This window comes from Cinclus cinclus, chromosome 6 (genome assembly GCF_963662255.1).
Source record: "Cinclus cinclus chromosome 6, bCinCin1.1, whole genome shotgun sequence".
NCBI lineage: Eukaryota > Metazoa > Chordata > Aves > Passeriformes > Cinclidae > Cinclus > Cinclus cinclus.
The window spans coordinates 27965294-27988094 of record NC_085051.1 but is presented as its reverse complement, the minus strand read 5'-3'; the positions used below and the strand labels follow the sequence as shown (position 1 = coordinate 27988094).

General features: G+C 36.9%; 1 protein-coding gene across 1 annotated transcript in view; it reads left to right on the top strand.

Annotated features, from left to right (window-relative positions):
* SIPA1L1 (signal induced proliferation associated 1 like 1) overlaps positions 1–22801 on the top strand; it is a 69878-nt gene that overhangs the window by 18659 nt on the left and 28418 nt on the right. Inside the window, exons 5-9 of the mRNA XM_062494226.1 lie at positions 5497–5600; positions 6720–6877; positions 10469–11045; positions 12156–12430; positions 15967–16242. Coding sequence (XP_062350210.1) covers positions 5497–5600; positions 6720–6877; positions 10469–11045; positions 12156–12430; positions 15967–16242 — 1390 coding nt within the window. The remainder of the gene's footprint in view (positions 1–5496; positions 5601–6719; positions 6878–10468; positions 11046–12155; positions 12431–15966; positions 16243–22801) is intronic.

Below are 22801 nucleotides of genomic sequence, written 5' to 3'. Positions count from 1 at the left end.
GACTTTGTTACTTTCAGTTGTTAAAAAAAAAATTCCTCTCTTCCCTTTCTTCTGGGTTAGTTATGATGTGAAAAAAAGAAAATAACCCATATTTTGGTGTCAGTCCGCACACACACTGGTTTTTAGCATGTGTAATGCTGTATTGAGTTGCTTCATCTTCTCAAATATACCCAAGAAAGTTGTACATGTCTTCTAAGTACTTGTTTTGTGCTTCCTTCTGAACAGCAGAATTTTCTGGAGATGTTCTGAATTCCTTGTTGCTTCTGACTCAGGGAAAGAATTTTGTCAGGCTTCTTGTACTATAATCTAGTACCTGTTGGATGGAACTTTTAAATTGACTGAAGCTCTCCTGGGTTTGAGAGTTATCTTCTTGTAATGAAGGTTTCTCCTCCATGTTGAGAGCTGGCATATCTTTTTCACATTGCCCAGTAGACCCACTCAGCTCCATTCTGTATCTAAAAATACAAAAAGTTTTTATGTGAACACTTCAGTATGATCATAGAGGAAGGGAAATCCTCTAAATGAAGGATTTACTACATTTTCTTTCAGTCAAGGTATACAGCCTCACATTATGTGGAACCTCATCAGCCCGAACTGCTTAGGAATTCTTTAAATTGTCTGAAATCTTTCAGGTTAGATTGCCTGCAGGATTACTGAGGAAACACATGACTATATGTGGGTATGCACGAGTTCCTTAATGAGTAGGTTTAGATAGCAGCAAATGTGAACAATGGCAGGAAACATTTGTAATTGATCTTGATGGTGGTATGTTCTCCTTTATGCCAGTGTGCAAAGCACAGATGGAAATGCTGAAAGAGAAGGTGTTTTGGGAGCACAACACTCAGCTCTTTGGATAGCTGCATTTGGAAACATTTAAAGCATATTCTACACAGGAAATAGGGAAAAAAACCACTTTGTGGTAGGGAAAATTCTAAAGACCAGAGATAGTCACAAGGGCTGCATCTCTGATGTGGGGAATATGTGAAGAGCAGAATGGAGCCAGGCAATACATTTTTGATAGCTACCCTAAATATTCAGTTGGTCCTTTTGCCTTGGCCTTAACACAGAGAACTGCAAAGGGAGGGGGTTGTGGTTTTTTACTGTGACTTAGGTTTATAGGTTTTGTTGAAACAGCTAGGTATACAATGAGAAAGTGAGCTTCTCCATCTTCCAGATCTGTGCTCTTCTGTTGCTAGAGAGCACAGTCTTGAAATAGTTCTTGCAGTCTTACTATTCAGGAGATTTTCCTGCACAAGAATTCTCTTCAGTGGCAGCACAGTTGATTCCAAAGATGTGCTTAGAAACAAATATCTGTTCGTTGACTTGTCAGAAAGGTCAGATCTATGTAGACTACTTTCTAGTTTCTGTACCCTTTGACAATGCTTTGCAAGCTGTGGAAAGCAGTTGCATGATGTAAGACATGGAAGGATTTCTCTCTGTGTGGAGATGAGCTGACTTGAATATGTACTCTGGAAATATTCACAATATTTTTAATTTATGCAAATTTAGAAAAGTAAATTTGCTCTGGCAAAAGGCAGTTTCAGAGCAGTTAATCTTAAAAATTTTTAGTGTTAGGGTCCTAAATAGTAAGTGTTCATAACAGAGCCATTTCCTTAGAAGGAGGAATCTCATGCATGCTATTAACTGAAAGCCTATTTAAGTGTATTGGATCCTTCAAGGGCTTTAGTTTTGGATCTCTGCCAGTACCACTGTGAAAAAGAGATGCTACTTTTCAAGTTTTGTTTGTTTATTTCTAGAATTACCGGAAGGGAAACAGTCTATCTCCTGGCAGCCTGCAGACATTGGATAGGAAATAGAGCTTGAAAATGTCACCTATCCCACAGTGTCTAGGAAGCTTATGGGCATCACTTTAAAGTAATAAACATCACAGTGATCTTTCAAATTATAACTTCAGTCGTTTTACTTTATTTTCCAGTTGTAATGCATGCTTTATTTCCCTCCCCCTCACTTAGTCTTGTTTCTCAATATTTTGAATTGGTAAGTGGGATCAGCTTGGTAATGCTAGGCCTGGTAACAAGGACTGTGTGTCCAACAGAGTGGTAGTGTGGTTGATGTGGGAAATAAGGGATGTTAATTAATTTGGGAACTTGATGATTTATCAATTTGATAAGATTATAAACTAAGCTAATAATGGTAGGTTTCTGTACTAGATGTTTGTATACTGCATGATTTTCTGATTAAGGCAAAAGAAGAATATAAAACCATGAACTTATTAAGTAGATGATAAAATCTAGGGAATGAATGGACTTTGAATTGATGTTTCATTTAGGGGTTGTCAAGAAACCCCAGTGTTTGTAATGAAATGATACAGATTACTTTCTTAACTTGCACTGTATGACATCTTTCTAGCCTTGTTCAAATAATGATAGACTTACTCTTCGGTCTGAGACTTCTGTTTAGAGACCAGTAAATCTTAGGATGTTAAGTTGCCTAAGAAGCAGAAATAGGGAGGGAAGTCCATCTGCATTCTTCTGTGTTTGTGTTACACATATACTTTTGTATGGTACAAAATAAAAGATTCTGTCCTTATTTCCGTGTGAAAACAACTTGGGTATTATAGAAATGGATCACGAGTGCTTGGTGTAATCCTTGTGTATGACAGAAGAGCTGTCTCTGTGTTGACAGCTCCTGACAAAGCAAAGGTAGAGGGGAGCAACGTTAAGCTCTGAAAATATTTGTTCTTACCCTTTTATTGTGAGCCCTTCTCCAGTTTGCAGTTTGGCTGTCCTGCCTTATCAGTGTAACTTACTTTTTGTTCTCCTACAATTCATTGGAATGTTTGTCTTTGAAACAGGGAGTCAGATTTCCTACTCATAATGGTTTTTATAGAGTTTTCTAGCGCAGAAGTTAAAGTGCTGTAGAAGCAGGCTGACAGAGTCCTGTGGATTCAGTCAGCAGCATGCTGGTGGTGTCAGCCATAGTTTTGAACGCTATTGGTGTTCACTTCAAATGTGAGTCTGTTAATCCTTGTGAATATAGCTGAGAACCACTGGAAGGACAGAAAACTAAGGTAGATTTTGAGACATGATTAATGATGGAAGGGAAAATGGATCAGTTACTCAGCTAAGTAGCCAGATCCAGTAATAGGGCAAGGCTGGGAAAGCATCATGAATAGCTATGCCATAAACTGGTGGCCAGAGGGGATTTCTTCAGTGTAAAAAGGTGCTAATGAATTTGAAGATCCCTCAGGCCTCCGTTAAATAGAAGGAAATTAAAGTAGATTGCAGTGCTGGCTTGCAGTTTTGACCTTGAAATGATGGATGTTATTCCAGTGCACAGTCTTGGATTTTATTGCAATAGCTGTGATTTGATTTAAAGCAAACACCTGCAATTGTGGTGGTGTACTTCAGGAAAAATGTTATGAACTTCAGAAAAGCTGAATGGTAAGAGAGATGTACAGTCTGTAGTGTGTATGGATTTCTGCTGGTAGTTGGATTTGAATAGCAGAGATTTAAACTGTTAAGTGCTTGGAAATACTTGGAACTATTAAAGGTGTCATTTGGATTGTAGCCTGATTATTTAGTTTGCAGAATCAGTGCTGTTCTCAGAAAACAGTTTTCTGCCTAAAATTAAATCCTGCTAGGAAAGTTGAAGGTTTGGCTTAAATATGTAGGTGTTCTGAAATATTTTTTGTCAGAATTGCTTTATTCTATTCCCCCAATACCTTTTGAGCCCCTTACCCTCTTCTGGGGCCTGCCTCCCCATCTCACATCCCTATCATTTTGCACCTCCTCCTCCCCATTCCTAATTGTAATATTTTTGTATGTTCTCTTTCTAAAAGGTGATGTACAAATCAGACTATTTACAGTTCCACAGCTAAAGCTGTTATGAAGTTGTTTTGATGTTTAGGTGACTTGGGTGTGCACTGCAGTGATCAGGCAGAGGACAGAGGCTGCTGTGAACACAGTGCAAGATTAAATTATCCCCTTTCAGCTGTCCTGCTTTTCTAATTAGCATTAGAAAGAAAATAATTAGCATATTTAACATTAATATTAGATTATTAAATATTAATATTTAGATTGTAGGGATCTTTTATTTCTAATTTCCTTTTTATTAGAGATACGTGATTTGGAAATGCAAAATCTCTGTGGCTATAATATAGGAAATGTCCAGTTTCATTTTACAGATAATTTTGTTTGATTTAGAGTAAAGCTACCTCTGTTTTATTACTCTGAATCTGTCAGGGTACAAACATCTCAAGTTTATACTCAAAATCTGGATAAATAAACTGTCTATTTGTTACTGTAAATGCATCACAAGTCTCAAATCGGTTACTTTCTTAGTAACATGATCTCTGCTAATGAAAATGCCAAGATGCAGTTTTTAAGAGCTTTTTGAAATAAGTTGTTATAAATAGCTGGGATTATATAATTTAGTAGCATATTTATATAACTTCAAATAGCCAGAATGCTTTTTTTTTTGCATTTATAAAGCTAGTTACTTTTCATAATTGTGTTTGAAAGCAGGCTTTTTGCACTGTAGACATAAGTTGTGTTTAATAGAATATATTCATTATTTTATCTTTAAATGTGTTGCTGCTTAAATTAATGGCACATTTTTTATGGTCACTTTTTAGAGTGAAAGAAAATGAAAACAAGTTCACAATTTGTCTGTAATCAAGTGTTGTTTTCAACCAACGCTTTGTAAACTGAGTACTATCCCCCTCTGTGTTTTTTTTTTTTCTTAAACTTCATAATCCTAGTTTTTAGAGTTCTTTCTCCACATGGAAGTCTCTGTCCACATTTAATTATTTCTGCAGCCTGTTTCTGGATCCCTTATCTTTCTTCTGTAACTCTTAAAATAGGGTGGCCAGAACTCAAAACAGGTGAGATTACCTTACCAGCATCATAATTTCATTTTGGTGAGCTTTTTCCATCATCAGTTATAAGCATGCTGGCACCCCGTTTGGGGTTTTGGCTGCTCCTGTCCATAAAGCAGCTGCTGTAGTGAAGGTGCTACCTGATTTCATTACAGTTAATTTCAAATCCTGATGTTTATGCTTAAGAGAACTCATCTTGTTCTTATTCAGTGTTACAGGTCCTTTGCTATTTAATTACGTATGAGATCATGGTAGTCATTTTCAGTATCTGCCTGCCTTCCTTTCTGAAGTCTTTTTCACATTCCTTACAGTTCAGTTTTGTTCTGAGATATTGGGTGATGCCTGAAAATTATCACAGACTTTATCACTTTTCATTCTTATATAGGCTTTCTTCAGGGTCTTCTGGTATAAATTCACTATTCCTAAGAAGTTTTTGTCTGGGAAAAGTATGCAAAAATGCACAAGCTGTCTTTATGTGACAATTGCTTTGGCAGGGGAATAAACTCTGAATAAGTTCTTACTTGCTGGTATGTCAGCTAGGATTGAGGATGAATAAAAATTATTGTCCTGGCTGAAGTTTTTTTTTTTTTTTAATAATAATGAAACTTTGCTTTTAAACTTTTTCTTAATAATACTTTTGTCTTCTTTAACTGCAGCTGATTCAACAGGTACTCACTCTTTGTACACAACATACAAGGACTATGAAATCATGTTCCATGTTTCTACTATGTTGCCATATACTCCAAACAACAAGCAACAGGTAAGATGGGCTCAGAATAGATGAACAATACAGTATTTTTTATGACAGCTCTTATTTGTTGCTAGCAAAAAAACCCTTAAGGAATCAAAAGTCAAGGTGGCTGTCTGTGCCAGGGAGATGAGCAAAACAGATGATTGTAGGTACATTGTAGGTTTTTCTCTATTGGACTGTTTTCTATTGTGCATTACTTTGATGTAAATAGTATGCAATATTGTCAGTAGCACATGCCAGAAAGACCACAGTGTACCTGATGACTTTAAATCATTTTAAACCTTCTGCAGCTAAGTCATTTGCCCTTTTAAGTTTTCCATTCAGCAAATTGTAATATGCACAGAGATGGTCCAATGGTCCAGCACACCACACAACAGTACATGATTCAAAATCATTTGGTCAAGATCCTTTTTCCCTGTTTTTTGGGGGTTTTCTTTATATTATACTACTTAGGCTGAGCTGCTTTGTTACACTCAATCTTCTTAATTTTTTTTTTATCTTTGTATCTGGTTTTGTTAAACACTGAACCATATTGTTTTGTATGTTGTATATGCATTTTATTCTAGAAATCGTGCTTTGTACTTCTGCAAATACAACAGATTTTTGTTTTACAATAAAAGATAACATGGAATTCTTTTTAGTTTGCTTTTGTACACTAAATGTTCCAGTACTCTGTAGCTCAACTTCTCTTGTACTGTAGTCGTGTATTTACTGAAAGAAGTCTACCAGGAAATTATTTATAGTTTGTCTTAAGAACAATGAAAACTTACTTACAACTTTAAATAGAACCTACCACTAGCTTGCAAAAATGTCTGCTTCCATGTATCTCTGATTATTCTTGATATTCACAGGATTTGTTTTTCACCTTTGTTTAGCTTAAAGTTTTCCCTTAAGTTCACCGTCTATGCTACATATAAAAATGAAATTATTAGGAAAACAACCATGCCTGAAATTTATTAGGTGAACAGATAATTCTAGTACTTGTTATATAACCCTCAATTGTTTGTTTCCAGCTTGAAGTATCACTTGGGGAAAGAAAATGAGCAATAATAATTTATAATAATGAAAAATAATTGGAAATTTGTAAAAAGTTTGTTTTAACCTTTCGTTTTTCCCCCCTCATTAAAGCTTCTGAGAAAACGACATATTGGAAATGATATTGTGACAATAGTTTTCCAGGAGCCTGGAGCACAGCCATTCAGCCCAAAGAACATTCGATCCCACTTCCAGCACGTCTTTGTCATTGTGAGAGTGCACGGCCCCTGCACTGACAGCGTTTGTTACAGGTACCTATTGCTGCAGTCACTTCACTGCACACAGGGAACTGGAGTGCAAAGCCAGCTGTCGTTCTTCTCCTAAGTTCTCAGTAGGCAAATGTAATGAAAGATGAGGGACAAGGAGCTTTTGAGTCATTTGAATTTAGAACTCTTTTAAAAAGTAAATAGACACACGAATATGTAGGTGAAACATAGTGAGGAAACTGCTGTTGTCAGAAGTGAGTACACTATGTGCACATAGGCTTGCATATCAAGCACTTGGAAATGATTTTAGAATTGCCTTCTCACTTCCTTTTTATTCTCTTCATAAAGAGTATGCTAGAAGAATATTTTTGCATGGATAGAAATAGAGCAAAGGAGAAAAAACCACTTCAATTGTTTGCTTAGATAATTTGGTCGTCTGAGCTTATGCTCCATTTTTGAAATTCAGACAGCTAAAAAGTTTGACTTAGCCTTTTAGGAAGAAGCTAAGCTCCTTGAAATAGCATAATTTCTTCTCTCATTTCAGTCCAACAAAGAAATTACAGAGAATTATGCAGCAAAAAATAAAGTCTTAATGTGACCTTAAAGTCAATGTGATTAAAATAGAAAATGGTAATTGATAGTAACATGTAGTAAAGAATTGCAAGATTATATTCCTGTTGGTATAATTTTTTTAAACTAAATTGCAAGCATATAGAAAGAATGGTTTTGGGTTACCCTTCTTTTTACTATCAGTGAATGTTCTTACCTTTGTTATAGACTGAATTCCTAAAGTACTTTCATTTTGAAGTGTTGACTGATCTCAGAAAACTTCAATAAAGCATTTGCATTTAAAATATGAAATGTCAGGGTGGTGGATTTAGAGCATGTATCTTGAAATGAGGTAGCCTTAGAATTAACTTGTTTTTGCTGAAGTACAAATATTCACTTAAGTATTTTATTAAGGTGAGTGCTTATTTAGAGGAAAATCTTAGACTGCTGTGTATGAGTTGCTGTATTCATTATTTTTTGAGTACATGTAGATGGCTTAAAGGCTTTTCTCTCCTCAAAAGTTTTTGGTAAAGTTCACAGAGCATTTCTGAAACTGATGCTGAACTTTGTACATGTATTAACTCTCCTGGACTAAGAATGTTCATGTTGATACTCTTTTTCAGGCACCTTATTGAAAAATTCAACTGTTGCATAATTTATGTGAATGCAGCTTGTTCTTATACTCTTAGACATATGTTTCAGCTCTTACCCTGTACAGAAAATGATTTTGAAGCAAAGGGAATGTAGGAAATGCATCCACAAGGGCTGCAGATGCATCTTCCACTTGAATTGCATAATAGAACATAAATCTGCTTTTGTCTGTTACTTTAAGTAATATGACTGCATGTATTTCCTCCTTTTAAAAGGCATGGGGGAGAGATTGATACTTGGTAAACTGTAATAAGTTGAAGTATCTGTGGGTTCTTTTTCTGACCTTCAGACTCTTGAGTCACGTAATTTTTCAAGTGTTTTTAACTACATGGGCTGGAGCCTCATCGGTTGCTTAATGGTAATTTTGGCTTTAGTGATGGTACAGGCTTAAATTTTAAAGGGAGGGGAAACAGGTAAGAAAAATAGCTGGGAGAATGTCAGTGTTCATTTTGATACACAAGACCACCAGGACATTGTATGTTCTCTGTACTGTCTGTGATTTAAAAACTTTTTTTCCCTGTCCTCTCAGTGCAAACAGTTGATTTAAATTTGTAGAATTCTATTACGTAAAATGCTTCTAGGAAACGTTTCAAAGTAAGTTTGACCACTTTTTCAATGAATTTTTTGGAACAGTTTTATGGATTCATAATTCTAGACAAAACAGGAAACCATATAGCATAAAAATGTACTGGAATTTATGTTTTAAAACTACATAAAAGGAATAAAATCAAGCACTGTCTTGGCCAGTGATTCTCCCTCCCAACTAAGATAAACAGTATTTCAAAAGTCTGGCAGCCCTGAGCATTGCTTGCTTTTTAAAACTTCCCTAGCATGTGTTAAAGATAGAATTCTTATCCCTGGCATTCATGACACTGAAAACTGAACCAAACAAAATCTTACTGGTGGTTTCTGCTAAGTTCCCATTGTGTCCAATAATTGTGTTTAACGCTTAGGCTTCCATTTTGTAATAACAGACCCTTCAGGACCGCCACAGATGAGTCAGATAGTTGCTTCATGAGCACCCCCTGTTGCATACTTTGAGATATACTGGCATACGTTTGGAGGAAATATGACAGTAATGACATCTTTCAATATCAGTTGCCAGAAAATATAATACTTAGAAAACAAATAAAAAAAACCAAAAAAGGAAGAAACCACCCCAAGCAATTCAGAAGAGCAAAAGCAAAACAAACTACCCTACCACTCAAAACCAGAAGATTCAGTTGTAGATTGGGTGACTTAATTTTTATTTTTGGTGTTTCTATATGCCCCCACAAAAGATTTACTCTGAATTCTTGGTTACTTAGGGTTTTTTTGGGAAATTTTCTGATTATGTTTGAGAATTTGGAGAAAATCAAAATACAAAAGTAATACTGGCCAGTGTTCTAAGTGAAACACCTTATACTTTTCTAATGTGATCAAGTTTTATCCTATCCTTCTTTATTTCCATTACCATGGTATCTTGGCCAAAGTTAGTTAATGCTTTTTCAGTTCTAGTTATAGATATGTGGTAAATCCTGTTTGAACTGTTGGAGCATTTCTTGTAACAAAGCTATCCGAGTAGAGTTTCAGTCTCTTAGGATAGTTTGCCAAGGGAATGATACTGGATTAGAATGTCAAATCTGCAGTGGTTACAAACAACTCTCATCTGATTTATATCAAAAGAGAATTGAGAACAGCTAAGCAGGACCCTGTTCCCTAAGGCAGTCTTATTGTTAGTCCATCACTTGGTATAGGAACTAAAAGGAAGAGTTGGAAAAGAATGTATCTGTTCCTACTGTGTATCTCTGAACTTCTCAGAAGTTTTTTTTTCTGGTATTTATGGAGTTGTCCCTCTACCTCTGGCATGCAATATCAGCTAGTGAGATGTTTTACAGAAATGTGCAACTGTAGTATGATGTATATATGCATTCAGTCCCCAGATGATTTTCTTAGTGGAACTGGCCTTGTGAGATGACTTCATTGCTTTTATCTTTTTAATGTGCTCATTTAGTGTATGTTTCTGGTGTTGGTCATACACTTGGCAGTGCTTTCAGATGAACCTTTCAGCATTAAGTAGCTACATTCTAAGCTAGCCTTTCTAGTAGTGTGAGCTAGAGATTTTTCTTTTAATACCAAAATGAAACAAAATTCAGAAGTGCCATATATGAGTGATTACTTATTTAAAAAAACCCTACAGTTTTATACTTGAAGCTCTTTTTAAGCTGTGGTACTGGGACTGACTCAAAAATGCCTATATGCAAAAAAGTGCCTTTCTGTTTATACAGTAAGCGGGGGGGCATAACCTCCACACTGGCAACATTAATATGTAAGCTTAGACATATTGCTGAGGAAAGAAAATAAAAATTGAGAGAATGTAATGTCTGTAAGCAAAAACTGCTGAATTTACCTAGAGTGAAACACTGTGTTTCTTCCTTACTGTTTTATTTAATTTAGTGTTGCTGTGACAAGATCCAGAGATGTGCCATCCTTTGGCCCACCTATTCCAAAAGGTGTGACGTTTCCTAAATCGAATGTGTTCAGGGACTTCTTACTAGCTAAAGTCATTAATGCAGAGAATGCTGCTCATAAATCAGAAAAGTTCCGCGCAATGGCCACCAGGACCCGGCAAGAGTACTTGAAAGACCTGGCAGAGAAGAATGTCACCAACACACCTATTGACCCTTCTGGCAAGTTCCCCTTCATCTCACTTGCTTCAAAGAAGAAGGAAAAGTCCAAACCTTATCCAGGAGCAGAGATCTATAGCTCTGGTGCTATTGTCTGGAGTGTCCATGCAAAAGACTACAGCAAGGGTATGGAAATAGACTGTCTTCTAGGCATCTCTAATGAGTTCGTAGTCCTCATTGAACAGGACACAAAAAGCGTGGTGTTTAATTGCTCCTGTCGAGATGTGATAGGGTGGACTTCAACGGACACAAATATCAAAATATTCTATGAGAGAGGTGAATGTGTTTCTTTGGAGAGCTTCATCAGCAACATTGATGACATCAAAGAGATCGTCAAAAGGCTGGAGGTTAGAATGTGTTCTCTTGTTTGGTTCACCTTCTTTGCTTTCTTCTCTCACCCCTTGGCCAAGTAAAGCTTCAATACAAATAAAGCTTGGAATTCCTAAGCTACTTAAATTGTTTATCATGAAATTTATAAGGACTTACCTGCTTCTGTTTCTCAGAATTGAAAATTGCTTTCACTTTTATCAGATACCATCTAGTCTCAGCTAGCTGTGTGTGTGTGAAACATGTATTAATATATTAAAAAGACCAGGTCTTTCAGATGTGGAAGTTGCTCCCACACAACAAGTACAGAAGTGTCACATTATTTCTTCTCCTTCATTTCCTTTCTTTTCTCTGTTTTATAGGCTTGCTGTATCTTGTTTCAAATGAATCTGCAATATCTTTGAGACTAACTTATTATGTTGCCAGCAGGGTGCAGTCCCAATCCCCACTGCAACCTTCAGATATTCTCTGAATGCATACAGTAAACTAAAAATGCAGTGAATCATGGTATCTCCCTATAAAACATCTGTCCATGCTCATTTTATATCCAATTAAGTTATGAAAGAATGTATTACATTTCACTCTTTCCTGAAATTTCACAACTGTAGTTGTATAACAACCAGAAAAAAAGGAAATCTAGGCCCTATGAAATTTCTCTTGATGATATTCATGCTCATGGTACATGGAAGAGTTGGCATAGTCCCCAGTTTACTATGCATAGTAGCTGCATGCTACCACATTTTGACTGAAAAGTAATTTTGCTGTTTCCCAAAACAGCCAGAAATGGAGAATGTTTTTTTTTTTTTTGGTTACTAAAGTGTAAAAGACAGGGTTGCTTGTGTAACTCCATGTGTTTTTCTGTTGTGTGCTGCCATGTATCTTCAAAAATTCCTGTGGTTGCAGTAAAAATTCCAAGGCAGAACTTGAGTAACCAGATTCTACTGAAAATATTTGTTTGAGCAAAAAGACTCGTTTCAGCTGAATACCTACCTAGGACTGCAATGTATATCCCTTGATCGTGTCCCACCGTGATCCTTGGGAATTGGTTGTCCAAAACTTGAGCCCCTTGACCTCTGCTAGCCCCACAGGTGTCTCAGTGCATTAAGTTCTGTCTACATTTCAATTCCCAGCTTGTGACCAAGGGCTGTGAAACAGTGGAGATGACTCTGCGCAGGAATGGCCTGGGTCAGCTGGGTTTCCACGTGAACTACGAGGGCATTGTGGCAGACGTGGAGCCCTACGGCTACGCATGGCAGGCGGGGCTGCGCCAGGGCAGCCGCCTGGTGGAGATCTGCAAGGTGGCTGTGGCCACCCTGAGCCACGAGCAAATGATTGATCTGCTCAGGACGTCGGTGACAGTGAAGGTCGTCATTGTCCCTCCCTATGAGGACTGCACACCGCGCAGGTATTTGCTTTGCAGTAGCTGTATTTGCTCTGAAATTGTGTCTTATTTTGTGGGAAGAACTACCACAGAGTGTTAGCCTCCAAAAAAATGTAGTAGAGTTAATACAGAATCCAATATTTTAAGATTGGAAGAAGAGAGCAGGAAAAGCTGCCCATATTCCTTCTCCATGCCCCCCAAATATCCATTGAATACCAAAATGTAATAACGTGTGAAGAAGTTCATGTAACCATGGAATTTAACTTAGAAATCAAACAACTTTTTTAGTCATAAATATGTGTTTAGCATGCATCAAAATTGATTATGCACATTCCTGCTTTCCCATTTGCTGGTAGTTTGTAATGCCTGTGGATATAATTCTTGAAAGCTAGGAATAGACTTGCATGCTTCTGTTTTCACAATAAGTAAGGCTGTAAATTATGAGGGTTTATCAAAGGTATGAATCTGGCTAGAGAAATTGCTGCAAATAGTAATTCTTCTTTACTCCACAGATCTTGTATCTCTCTCACTTCCCATCTGTACTAAGCCTGAAGCTCATGGCAATTATACTGCTGCTTGTATTGTTTAAAACTGTTGCTTCATCAGAAATAAGTAGTAATAGCTGCTTATTTCTTATACTGGACACTAAGTCCCTCCATTTTTCCTGAATTCACACTAAAGCTTTTATATTTTTTATGAATTCTCAGCATTGTCTGTAGCCTTCAGCCACATCATTAACTCTAATCACATATTCCTGACATCCTGTATTTGTATCCTTGAAAAGCTGCTATATGGTTAAAATGGAATGATATTTAATGGAATAAATTTGCCTGCAGTCTAGTTGAAGGCTTAGGATAGGTTTGCCAAGAAGCAAGGACAGTTAGCAAAGTCCGAAGGGTTCCTTGAAGTGAGACCGAGAGAGCATTTCTGCACAGCTCTTTTTTAATCAGCCTATACCTCTGTAGGTGTAATTGCTAAATATTTGTATACTTAAGACTGGAGCTGAACTTTAACACATATTTATGATATTGATAAGAAATTGTCTCTCTGAGAAAAGACCTGGTACTTGTATAAAAGAAAAATCCATGTTTGTTTTTACTCTAAGCAACATTAACTCCTTTTGTAAATGCTAGCAGAAGAGGAGAGAAAAGGAGTTTTATTTGTCCTTTATTTGTCAGTGGAAAATTGAATACATGTCAGGGATTAAAATGAGCAGAGGCATAAGGTCACTCATGAGATATTTGGAAAGCTTTTGTGCAGTATTTAGCAGCCTGAGCAAATGGGAAGTTCAGCTGCAATCATCATGAAAGGATTAGAGCAGAAAAATCAGTGTGGAAAGCACAGATCCTATTATTTCTGAACTAAATTAAATACAGCCAAAAACAGGCTTTTAGTGTATCTTTTAGTGTACACTTTTAGTGTATCCAAACCCATTGCATTAAGATAAATGACTGCACTTTTTGAAATACACTGCTCTGAGAGTTTTGTTGTTGCCATCTAGTGAGAAAATGTTCATGGTGGGTTATAGCTAGTTATAAAATTCCATAAAGCAAGTCTTGATCCCCTTCCCCCCATTTGCTCTATCAAAAAACATAAAAGTTCAAGAACTGTGTCTTGAATTTGTAGCTATCCTTCATGTATTACAAGAGACTTCAATTAAGTATTTGCAGTTTCTCTTTTGGCAACCAGTTTTCTGCAATTCAAGTCCTTTCATTGTGTCCTCTGGAGGTCACTGACTATTTCTACAACAGTAACTTCTGCAGAGCATAACTAAAATGAAGATCCGTTCTGCTTGGAATGCTAAATTCATATGGGAAGCAATCCCTATCCTAATAAATTGGTTGGCATGAAGTTGGAGGAAGATCAGGGGTGCAGTTAGATAAGCTGACTTGGCAACAGGCACACGTACTAAATCAGTAGGAGATGAAAAATATATCAAATCACGTTCTCATGCCCTGTGCAGAGGCAGGCCTTGTTACGGTTAAGTCTCTACTAAACCAAGGTTATTAAAATATTACCAGTGAACTTATTTAGTGGACTGATTGCTGACCTTGAAGATAAGGACACAGCACTAAGAGGAAATTCCTGCTTTTTAAACTGTAAGTACATTGCAGGGGGAAAAAGAGAAACCAAAACTAAGTACATAAGCACTAGGGAAAGAATAGCAGAGACATAAAATACGAAGAGAAAAAACAAAGGATATAAATTATCAATACTGTAGTTCAATTGTGAGTGGCCTTATCTCCTGCTCATCCCTTTCAACCATGCAGTGAATCACTTCAGAGTGGCCTGGGAGACTTTTCAGGTGAAGCTGACCTACATGTGCTTCAGAAGCACACCTTGTGCCTTCCAACTGATAATTTAATTTAGACATGAAGACTAGAGGGTAGACCAGCATAAAACCACAAAGAAGTATATGTTGTGGGCAGCAGGACCTCAGCACTGTTTCACTACATCATTTCCCATTAGACTGCACAACTTGCTTATGTCACCATGGTCAGATAGCAAGTTCTGTCTTTTTTGTTCTTGCAGGGAAGATATACTAATATTTCTCACCTCCAATGGTGTAATTGCTTAGAGGAAGAGCTGTGGGTTCAGAATTTTGCACTGATTTTTTATTTTTCTTTGCATTAGAGAGTGATGTATGTAGATAAAATAATCCTGATTCAGAAATACTCACTTAGTGTTCACTCAGAGATAGATACATTTGTCAAGAGAAATACCAAAATTATCCTTACTCAAGTGGAAGATCACATCTTTTTTTCCATTGGCCTCATTTGAAATGTATGCAGAAGTTTGCCCTGCTTCTTATGTAGCGTGCATTAGCTTATGTCCTGGTCTAGTCAGATTTTTGTGTTGTGCTGTTCCTCAGGAAATAATGGGCATCATTGGGGTTTGGCATCTACAGTTTCTAGCCAGTCTTTTCATAATGTGCAAGTTTATCAGCTGAGGTACTCCAAAGCCAAAGGTGTTTGAAAGTTATGTAGAGTGCCTTCTTTCATGTGATTCTTGTCTTTTAATGTCTGTGCATCAGAAAGGTGTGTCTCAAAAAGAACAAACATTTCAGGTCCTATTCGTCTGGGTGCAGGTCAATTCTAGAGCCCATGGCTTTTTTTAAGAAGGGGAAATACCTTCTAACATACCATTTTAGCTCTTGTAGCCAGGTAATCAGATGGAGAGTATCACCTTGACCAACTGGAATGTTGGAATGGATGGCTATAAGCTCTTCTATAGGGATAGACAAGGACAGGCATTGGGTTATGCAGTGTTTGATTGTCTGGGGCTCAGTGGTGATGACAACAGGGTTGTTAATGAGTGAGAATCAGGGGTAAGGCCAACAAGGCAGATTCCATGGCGGTCTGTTGTGAATCATTCACCATCACTAGTCCTTTTTCTTGTACAAGCCTTCTAAAATTTCTTAAATAAGTTTTTATTAAAAGGAAAATCTCATACTTTCATAGAATTGATTCAGTTTCTGTTTTCAAATTTCTTCTTGTGAACAGGACGTATTTTTTATTATTTTTTTTTTATAGCTGCATATTAAATTTCTTCATTTCCAGGAGTTCTTCAGAAAACTACCGTATGCCAGTGATGGAGTACAAAGTGAATGAAGGAATGTCATATGAATTCAAATTTCCCTTCAGAAATAATAATAAATGGCAACGAAATGCAAGCAAAGGACAGGGACCTCATGTGGCTCAGGTACCATCTCAAATCCAAAGTCCAGTACCATCTAGGATTAGCTCTGGAAAAGGAGAAGGAAAAATGCCACCCCCAGAACGAGCCAACATTCCCCGAAGTATCTCTAGTGACGGGCGCCCGTTGGAGAGCCGGAGGTACGTGTCATCTTCACAAATGGCTTTTCATTGCTGCTCTGAATCTTGCCTGGAAAAATTCACAGGAGTTTTATATAAGCATCTGAAGACTGCTTTTAATCTTGGTTTTAATTAGTCAAAAGGCAGCATGACTGAGTGAAACAATAGTCAAAAGGAAATACCTTTCCTGGCATGATTAACCACAAAATGAAGTACACTGGGATGTTTCCCTGTGTTGGTACTCTGAAACTGCTGCATTGTTATTGAAGTTTTAAATGAGTTACAGTCAGAGTTTAAGAGCTAAGTATTTGTGAAATTCTGCATTTGGAAATGGTAAATTAAAAATTTATCTTGTTCATAGGCTTGGTGGAATCGCCTAAAGCACCTGAGGCAGAAATAGTATCTGACAGAGTTTTTTTTTTTAGCAAGAGAATTCTGACTAGTACAGAAAGCAAATTTATCTGATTGGGGAGTGTTCAGACATTTTAGGCTAGAGGACAAATTGTTCTAAGTTTGGATTTCTCCAGGGTGGTTTGGGTTTTTTTCTTGTTTTGAGTTCTTAAAACAAGAAAGCGATGATTAAGATAAAGGTATCAGGTCCATTATGTCACAGTATTTTCATTCTTTCATGAAAAAAAAGATGTATTTGATAGCATTCAAATGACCTGTCATTGTTTTGATTATCTTTACAAATCTGTCTCTGCATTTTCAATGAGATCTGTGGAGGGAAAAAAAGTTATTAGCTTACATTTCTTATTTTAGACAGTTCCTTAGGAAAAAAAAGCTTTAAATAGTTTCTGATCGTCTCTGTGTATCAAAAATATAAAGCAGTAATAAGATGCATATGGTAGAAAATGTAAAAGAGAGTTCTAATGAAACAACTAAAAATCTTTTTCACGTCCCGAAGAACTAGGGATGGAAAAACATCTTCAGAGATGGTACAGCCAAGATCAAGAAACTACCAAGGTGAAATTGAAACTTGTGTTGGATACCTTGTTAGGAAATTGTGGTGGTTACTAAGGTCTTAATATTCTTACTTTCTTTTTTTTAAATATATACTTTAAAAGCTCCCATCTATGGGATTCAGAAAAAGAACCTGCAACATTGAAGGCACTAATAATTTCACAGACAACCAGAGTAGATTGTCTATTAAAAAAGGTTGCAGAAGCCATTGAAATGCTGGATTTGATTCTCAAATGTTATATTTGGACCAACATAAAAATTGCATGGCTACAGGCTATGTCTGCCTGTTAGAGCTGAAGACAGGCAGATGCTGAACTGGAAGGAAGAGCAGCTGAGCTGGTGGCGTTTTTTTGCTCTCTCCAGTGCTGAACAAATTCCTTATGTAGTTCCAGAAGGCATAGTAGTCACCTGGGAAAAGGTTAAGGCAGTGCCAGACTATCAGATTCTGTTGAGTTGCTGGTTTTTCCAGATGCTTCCATCTCATCATTGTAGTAACCAGAGAGCCTGGGTGAAGTCTGGAGCTGGCTCATGTGGGAGAGAGAGCCTTTGGCTTCCCTGAGAGAAGAGGTGTTGACAGCTCTGTGTTCCTTGTGTGTAAAATTGTATGTGGGCAATATCACACACCTAAGACATTCAAGATTTATCCAGTCTCTGGAGGCTTCTAGAGGGGGGTTATGGCCTGATAAATGTTTGCAAAGTGAAAATTACATTTTCTTAGTCAGTATTTGTTTTCAAAAGTGAAACTTTGACTTTTCACTTCCTTCATTTTCAGGGCAGGTAGCTGGGTTTTTGTTTATTTTTCCTCTAGGCATTCTTTTTAAGTATTGTTTTTAGTATTATTTAAAAAGGTTTCTGTTGGATCTTTCATCTTTAAAAGTATATTATCAAAGTAGCTTTTAAATTTCACTGGGAATTTTTCTGGATGCTTGAAAAATGTCTTCTTTCATCTTTCTGGTCTGCTAAACATGTTAGTCTTGGGTGAATCAAGTTTAAGTATATCATCACTTGCATAAGCTTAATGTCTTACCACTTAAAGGGAAGAAATAGATTTCTGTCATTTTAAAGAAATACAGGAGGGGGAGAAACCTCAACAATAAGCTTACTGCAAGACTTACTTGTCTTTTCTCTACATGATAAAATAAAGCTTTGCTTTTCAGGAAGCTCACATAATTCTTCTTGTGTAAAGTCTTAAAATGAACAAAGGTGTGTTTTTCATAGCCCTCTTAACTACTGTCCCATTTAGTTTTTCACCACTGTTTTCATATTTACCCTAAAGAGCACTGAGGAGGAGGTGGTGAAATCCGTGCATGTTTCTGGTGCAGGCAGCAGTGATGGTGCTCTGCTGTGCTTTGCTCAGTTTAGTCCCTATAAATATGCTAAAAATAAATAAAATCTGGATTACCAGTCTTCAGAACAGGAGGATTTCACTTCATATTCATCCAAACATCATCTCCCCATAGAGACTGCTATGGTAGGTGGGAGGGTATGTTGCCTGACAGTCCCTCATTCTGAGAAGGCAGACAAATGCCCAGTCCTGTGGCTAACCAGCAGAGTATTTAAATTTGCCTTATTTGGGTTGTCTTCATATATCCAATTTGCTAGCTTATTTTCTGTGGTCTTCACAGTACCAGGATCCTTGAATGTAGTAATTATTGATATAGGTGGGTATTTGTAGGCAGGAAAAATAACGCAGAACTTTATAAATCTTGAAACAAATCTCTAATATTACTGCAACATTAAGACTGAAAAATCTAATAAAATAAATTCAATAAACCCCAAGTTATGGCTTATTTCACAATATTAATGAATACATGTGGGATCCTATGTAGCCTATAACCCAGAATGAGTATCAGAAGGATATGTTAAGGAAAAAACAATAAACCACATATGTGTGAAGTAAACCAGAGCTAATGTTATTGGAGAACATATAATTGTAGAGCTTGATATATTTTTTTAAGTTTATTTCTCCCCCTCCTCACAATTTTCAGGTTTCCTGTACACTTGGTTTCCACATTCTATCAAGAAAAAATGTGCAAGGAAGGGAGAGGAGATAATGGATGATAATAATCTGTTAATTAATTTGTCATAAACTGGGACCAATTTTTAACTAGAAGTTGATTTGACAGACATTTGAAGAAGTGTGGAAATCAGTGCTCAAAGCATGTTGAAGACCCAGGTCTGGACTTGAGCACTTCAGTCTGCAGTTGAGTACTGTTGGATGAGAGGTCAAGGCCCTTAACTAGAAAATTTCTGGGCACAGTCAATATTTTAAACCAAATGGAAAACTTAATTATGGCATGACTGCAGTCACACACTGGCAGTAAAATTCCACAGTGTGGAAGTATTAGAAAAATATAATTGATTGGTTTTGTGTCATATTGAGGACTTTGAAGCACAGTCTTGCCCTAAGACACCATACTTATTTAAATGATGCCCCTGTAGGTATATATGTAGATAGTAACTATGCCAGCTGTAGTTAATAGGTTAATTCCTGCAGGTGGAGTCTATTTGAAACTGTTTCCATATTACCTAAAAATCCTAGTCTGCTGCAGTTTGTCTTGCATCAGTGACATTTTTCTGAATATAAACAAATGGGTGTCTGGGCTCATCTTGCCACCTGTCAAGTCATCATTGTAGTACATGCACTGCCTAACTCACGGGGTTTCCAGATTTGTTATTTAAATGTTCTCATAACATTCTTCAAATTAAAACATGTACTAACATGAGATTATATACCACAGAATTCCTACCAGCTCTGGGCTCTAGAGTTGGATGTTGGATGTAGCAGTGGAAAAATCAAAGGTTTGTTGACATGTATGGCTGTGTGGCCAAACTCCTGCAATGTAAAAACATCTGAGAAGAGCCATGCTGTGTCATGTCAAGAGTTGGTCTTTCTTGTTTGACAAGGGCTGTCAATGGTGACCAGGAAAAAGCATAAGAAATGCTTCCAAGTGTAAAGGAAGACTTTCTACCAGGTCTGACAGCCCCTGGCTGTCTGCTGTGTAAGATTGCCTGGAGCTGGGTGCACCTGTACTGCTGTGGCTGGTGTCTCTTATCCAGGTTCCTGCTAATATCTTGGCAGTTCTAGACCTCCTACTTGTTCTTTTGTCATGAGGGATAGTGAGTAATCACTGCTTGCTTGGTCCAGTGTAATTCACATTTGGGTCAAGTGAAGCAGAGAGGGTGAATTCCTCTATGATCCCTGGGGCCACAGAGCTTGTTCAGTGTGTCTTCGTACACAAACTCTTCAATACTTCTGGTGTCCCACTGCCTGCCTCAGTATATTTTCTTGTTACAGTGTGTTTTCTGAAAGGTGGTGATCGCATTGAAAAAAAACCCAACAATGTTAGAAGGTACAACATGACAGCACAATTGCATTTTCTGTTTCATCCACTATTCCCTTCCTCAAAATTGTTGGGTTTTTTTTCCTTTTTGAATGGAATGGATTGATTTCCTTTAAACACGAGAGCATTTGAGACAGTGTTTGCAAGGAATTGTTGAGGCTTGCAGTATTATTAGGATTGTAAAACTCAAACACATGGAAGGTAAGCATGCCAGAATTAAGATTTGCTGTGCTGTTTTTTTCAGAACTCTTGTGTAACTATATATTCAGATGCTTCTTTTGATTAGAGTACAAGAATTTCTTTTAACAGAGGACATCTGTCTCATTCAATTCACACAGTGGATGCAGCTCATTAAAGAAGAGCTATTTAATATTTTTTCCTCTCTTCATTACTCTGTCCCTTATTTACTGGATGACATTCAAATCCTGTTGTAAAGATGCCATTATTAATTCCCCTCTAAGCTTTACAGTGGTGCCCATTACTATAGTTTCTGAATGCTTCATGGGTATTAATTAAACTTACTTGTCAAAATTCTTGAGTAAGAAGAGATGTCTTTGGTCCTCTTCAGATTAAGAACAAAGGTAGAGAGATAATTCATGTTCTAATCATTTGTTCTGCTTATTTTGGTCATCTCATATTAGGAAGTGTGCTCAACATTAATATTTTATATATTCAAATTATAGCCTCAGTTGACTCCAACTGCTTTAGGAAGATTTCAGCTCAGAGATATAGTGGGTCTTGGAATCACATAAGGCCTTGGAAAAATTAAGTTTGCAACAACAAATGAAAAATTGTCTTTAACAAATACAATAGTGATCACATTGGAGTGCTCCAGCAAACACAAAGTAAGAATTCAGTTTGCGAAGTCAGCGCTGACTGTAAGGGAATTTTCCTTTTCTGCCCCCCTGATCCTCCTTTGATTCTGAGCTCTGCAGCTCTTGCAGGAGAAGTTGTAGCACAGTATAGTAGCTGTGTCTGTACAGTTTTACAGGAAAAGGCACCTGTGTATGATCTTGTAATTAGACTGCCTTGGGCCATAGGCAGAAAGTGACCTAGACTGACATTTTTCTTATGATGTGTGTACTATATAGCTATGCATACTGAATACGTGGGGAAAATTACAGCTAATGACATGGAAATTAATTTATTAAGAGTGAGATGGATGCTTTCAATGTCTGTGTTGTCATATTAAACAAAATAAATGTATGCCCGATCCACTCACTGCCTTCACAAAAGGTGATGTTCTTCCCATAGTTGGCAAGTCTCAACCACTTCTTTCAGGATGAACTGGATCTGTTAGAACTAAATCATGCATGAGATAATCCCAGTTCAATTGACTGCAATGTAATTGTAGCTGTTTAATGTAATGGATGCTTGGCCTATTTTTATATACAGTTGTGGGACTCATACACCTAACCATTTTGGCATTTCTTCTTAAAATTCTCTTTTGAAACAGATAAGAGCTTGCTTTAGTATGATTTTTAATTATAAATAAAAGACAGGCTCAGATTATCTTAGCTATAAGGGCATGTTGCTAACACAACACAATACACCTTTTGTCTTGGGAAGTGCCTTTCATCAAAAGATTTCAAAGCAGCTCAGAAAGTCAATTTGAAGTAATTTGCTCTAAAGTTCTCTTCTATGTTTCACACAAAATGAAATGTCTTACAGTATTTGTGTGTTTTAGTACAGTTGTGAACCATACTAACAAAAATATTCCTCTGCTTTAAATAAAAGAATGTCCTGATTGGTTGTTCATTTCTATTGTTCAGACCACATTTATAATACAATTTTGTTTGCCCTCAAGGTGTTTCATCTTTGTAAGTGAGTTACAGCTCTGACATAGTTCTGAAATCTTGATGTTCCTTCTGAACAGTGCTGTCAATTTTGGGAGGGATAGGAAATAAAGACGTAATTGAATCTGAAATGAAAATGTAACGATTTTTCAGCAGGAAATAATTTTAAAGAAATTATTCAAAAAGTAATTGCTTTCCTTGCCATCGGTTCTAATTCAGTATTGAGAGAAAAGGTCATACTTTTAAACTGTGTGTTACTCTGCAAGTGTAACTGAGTTTAAATGTGTGTGCCTTTATAAGTGAGCAAATGCTAATGAAAGTGGATTTTTGTGGAGCCAAACTATTTTTTTTTCTTTTTATAGGAGTGCCTCTAGGAAAATAAACTGCTTGGCTTATGGGTCCCCAAGTTTTCAAGTCTTCAGCCATGTTCTTTGCAATCAAATATTTCAGAATCTTTATTTGATAAATGTGGGATAA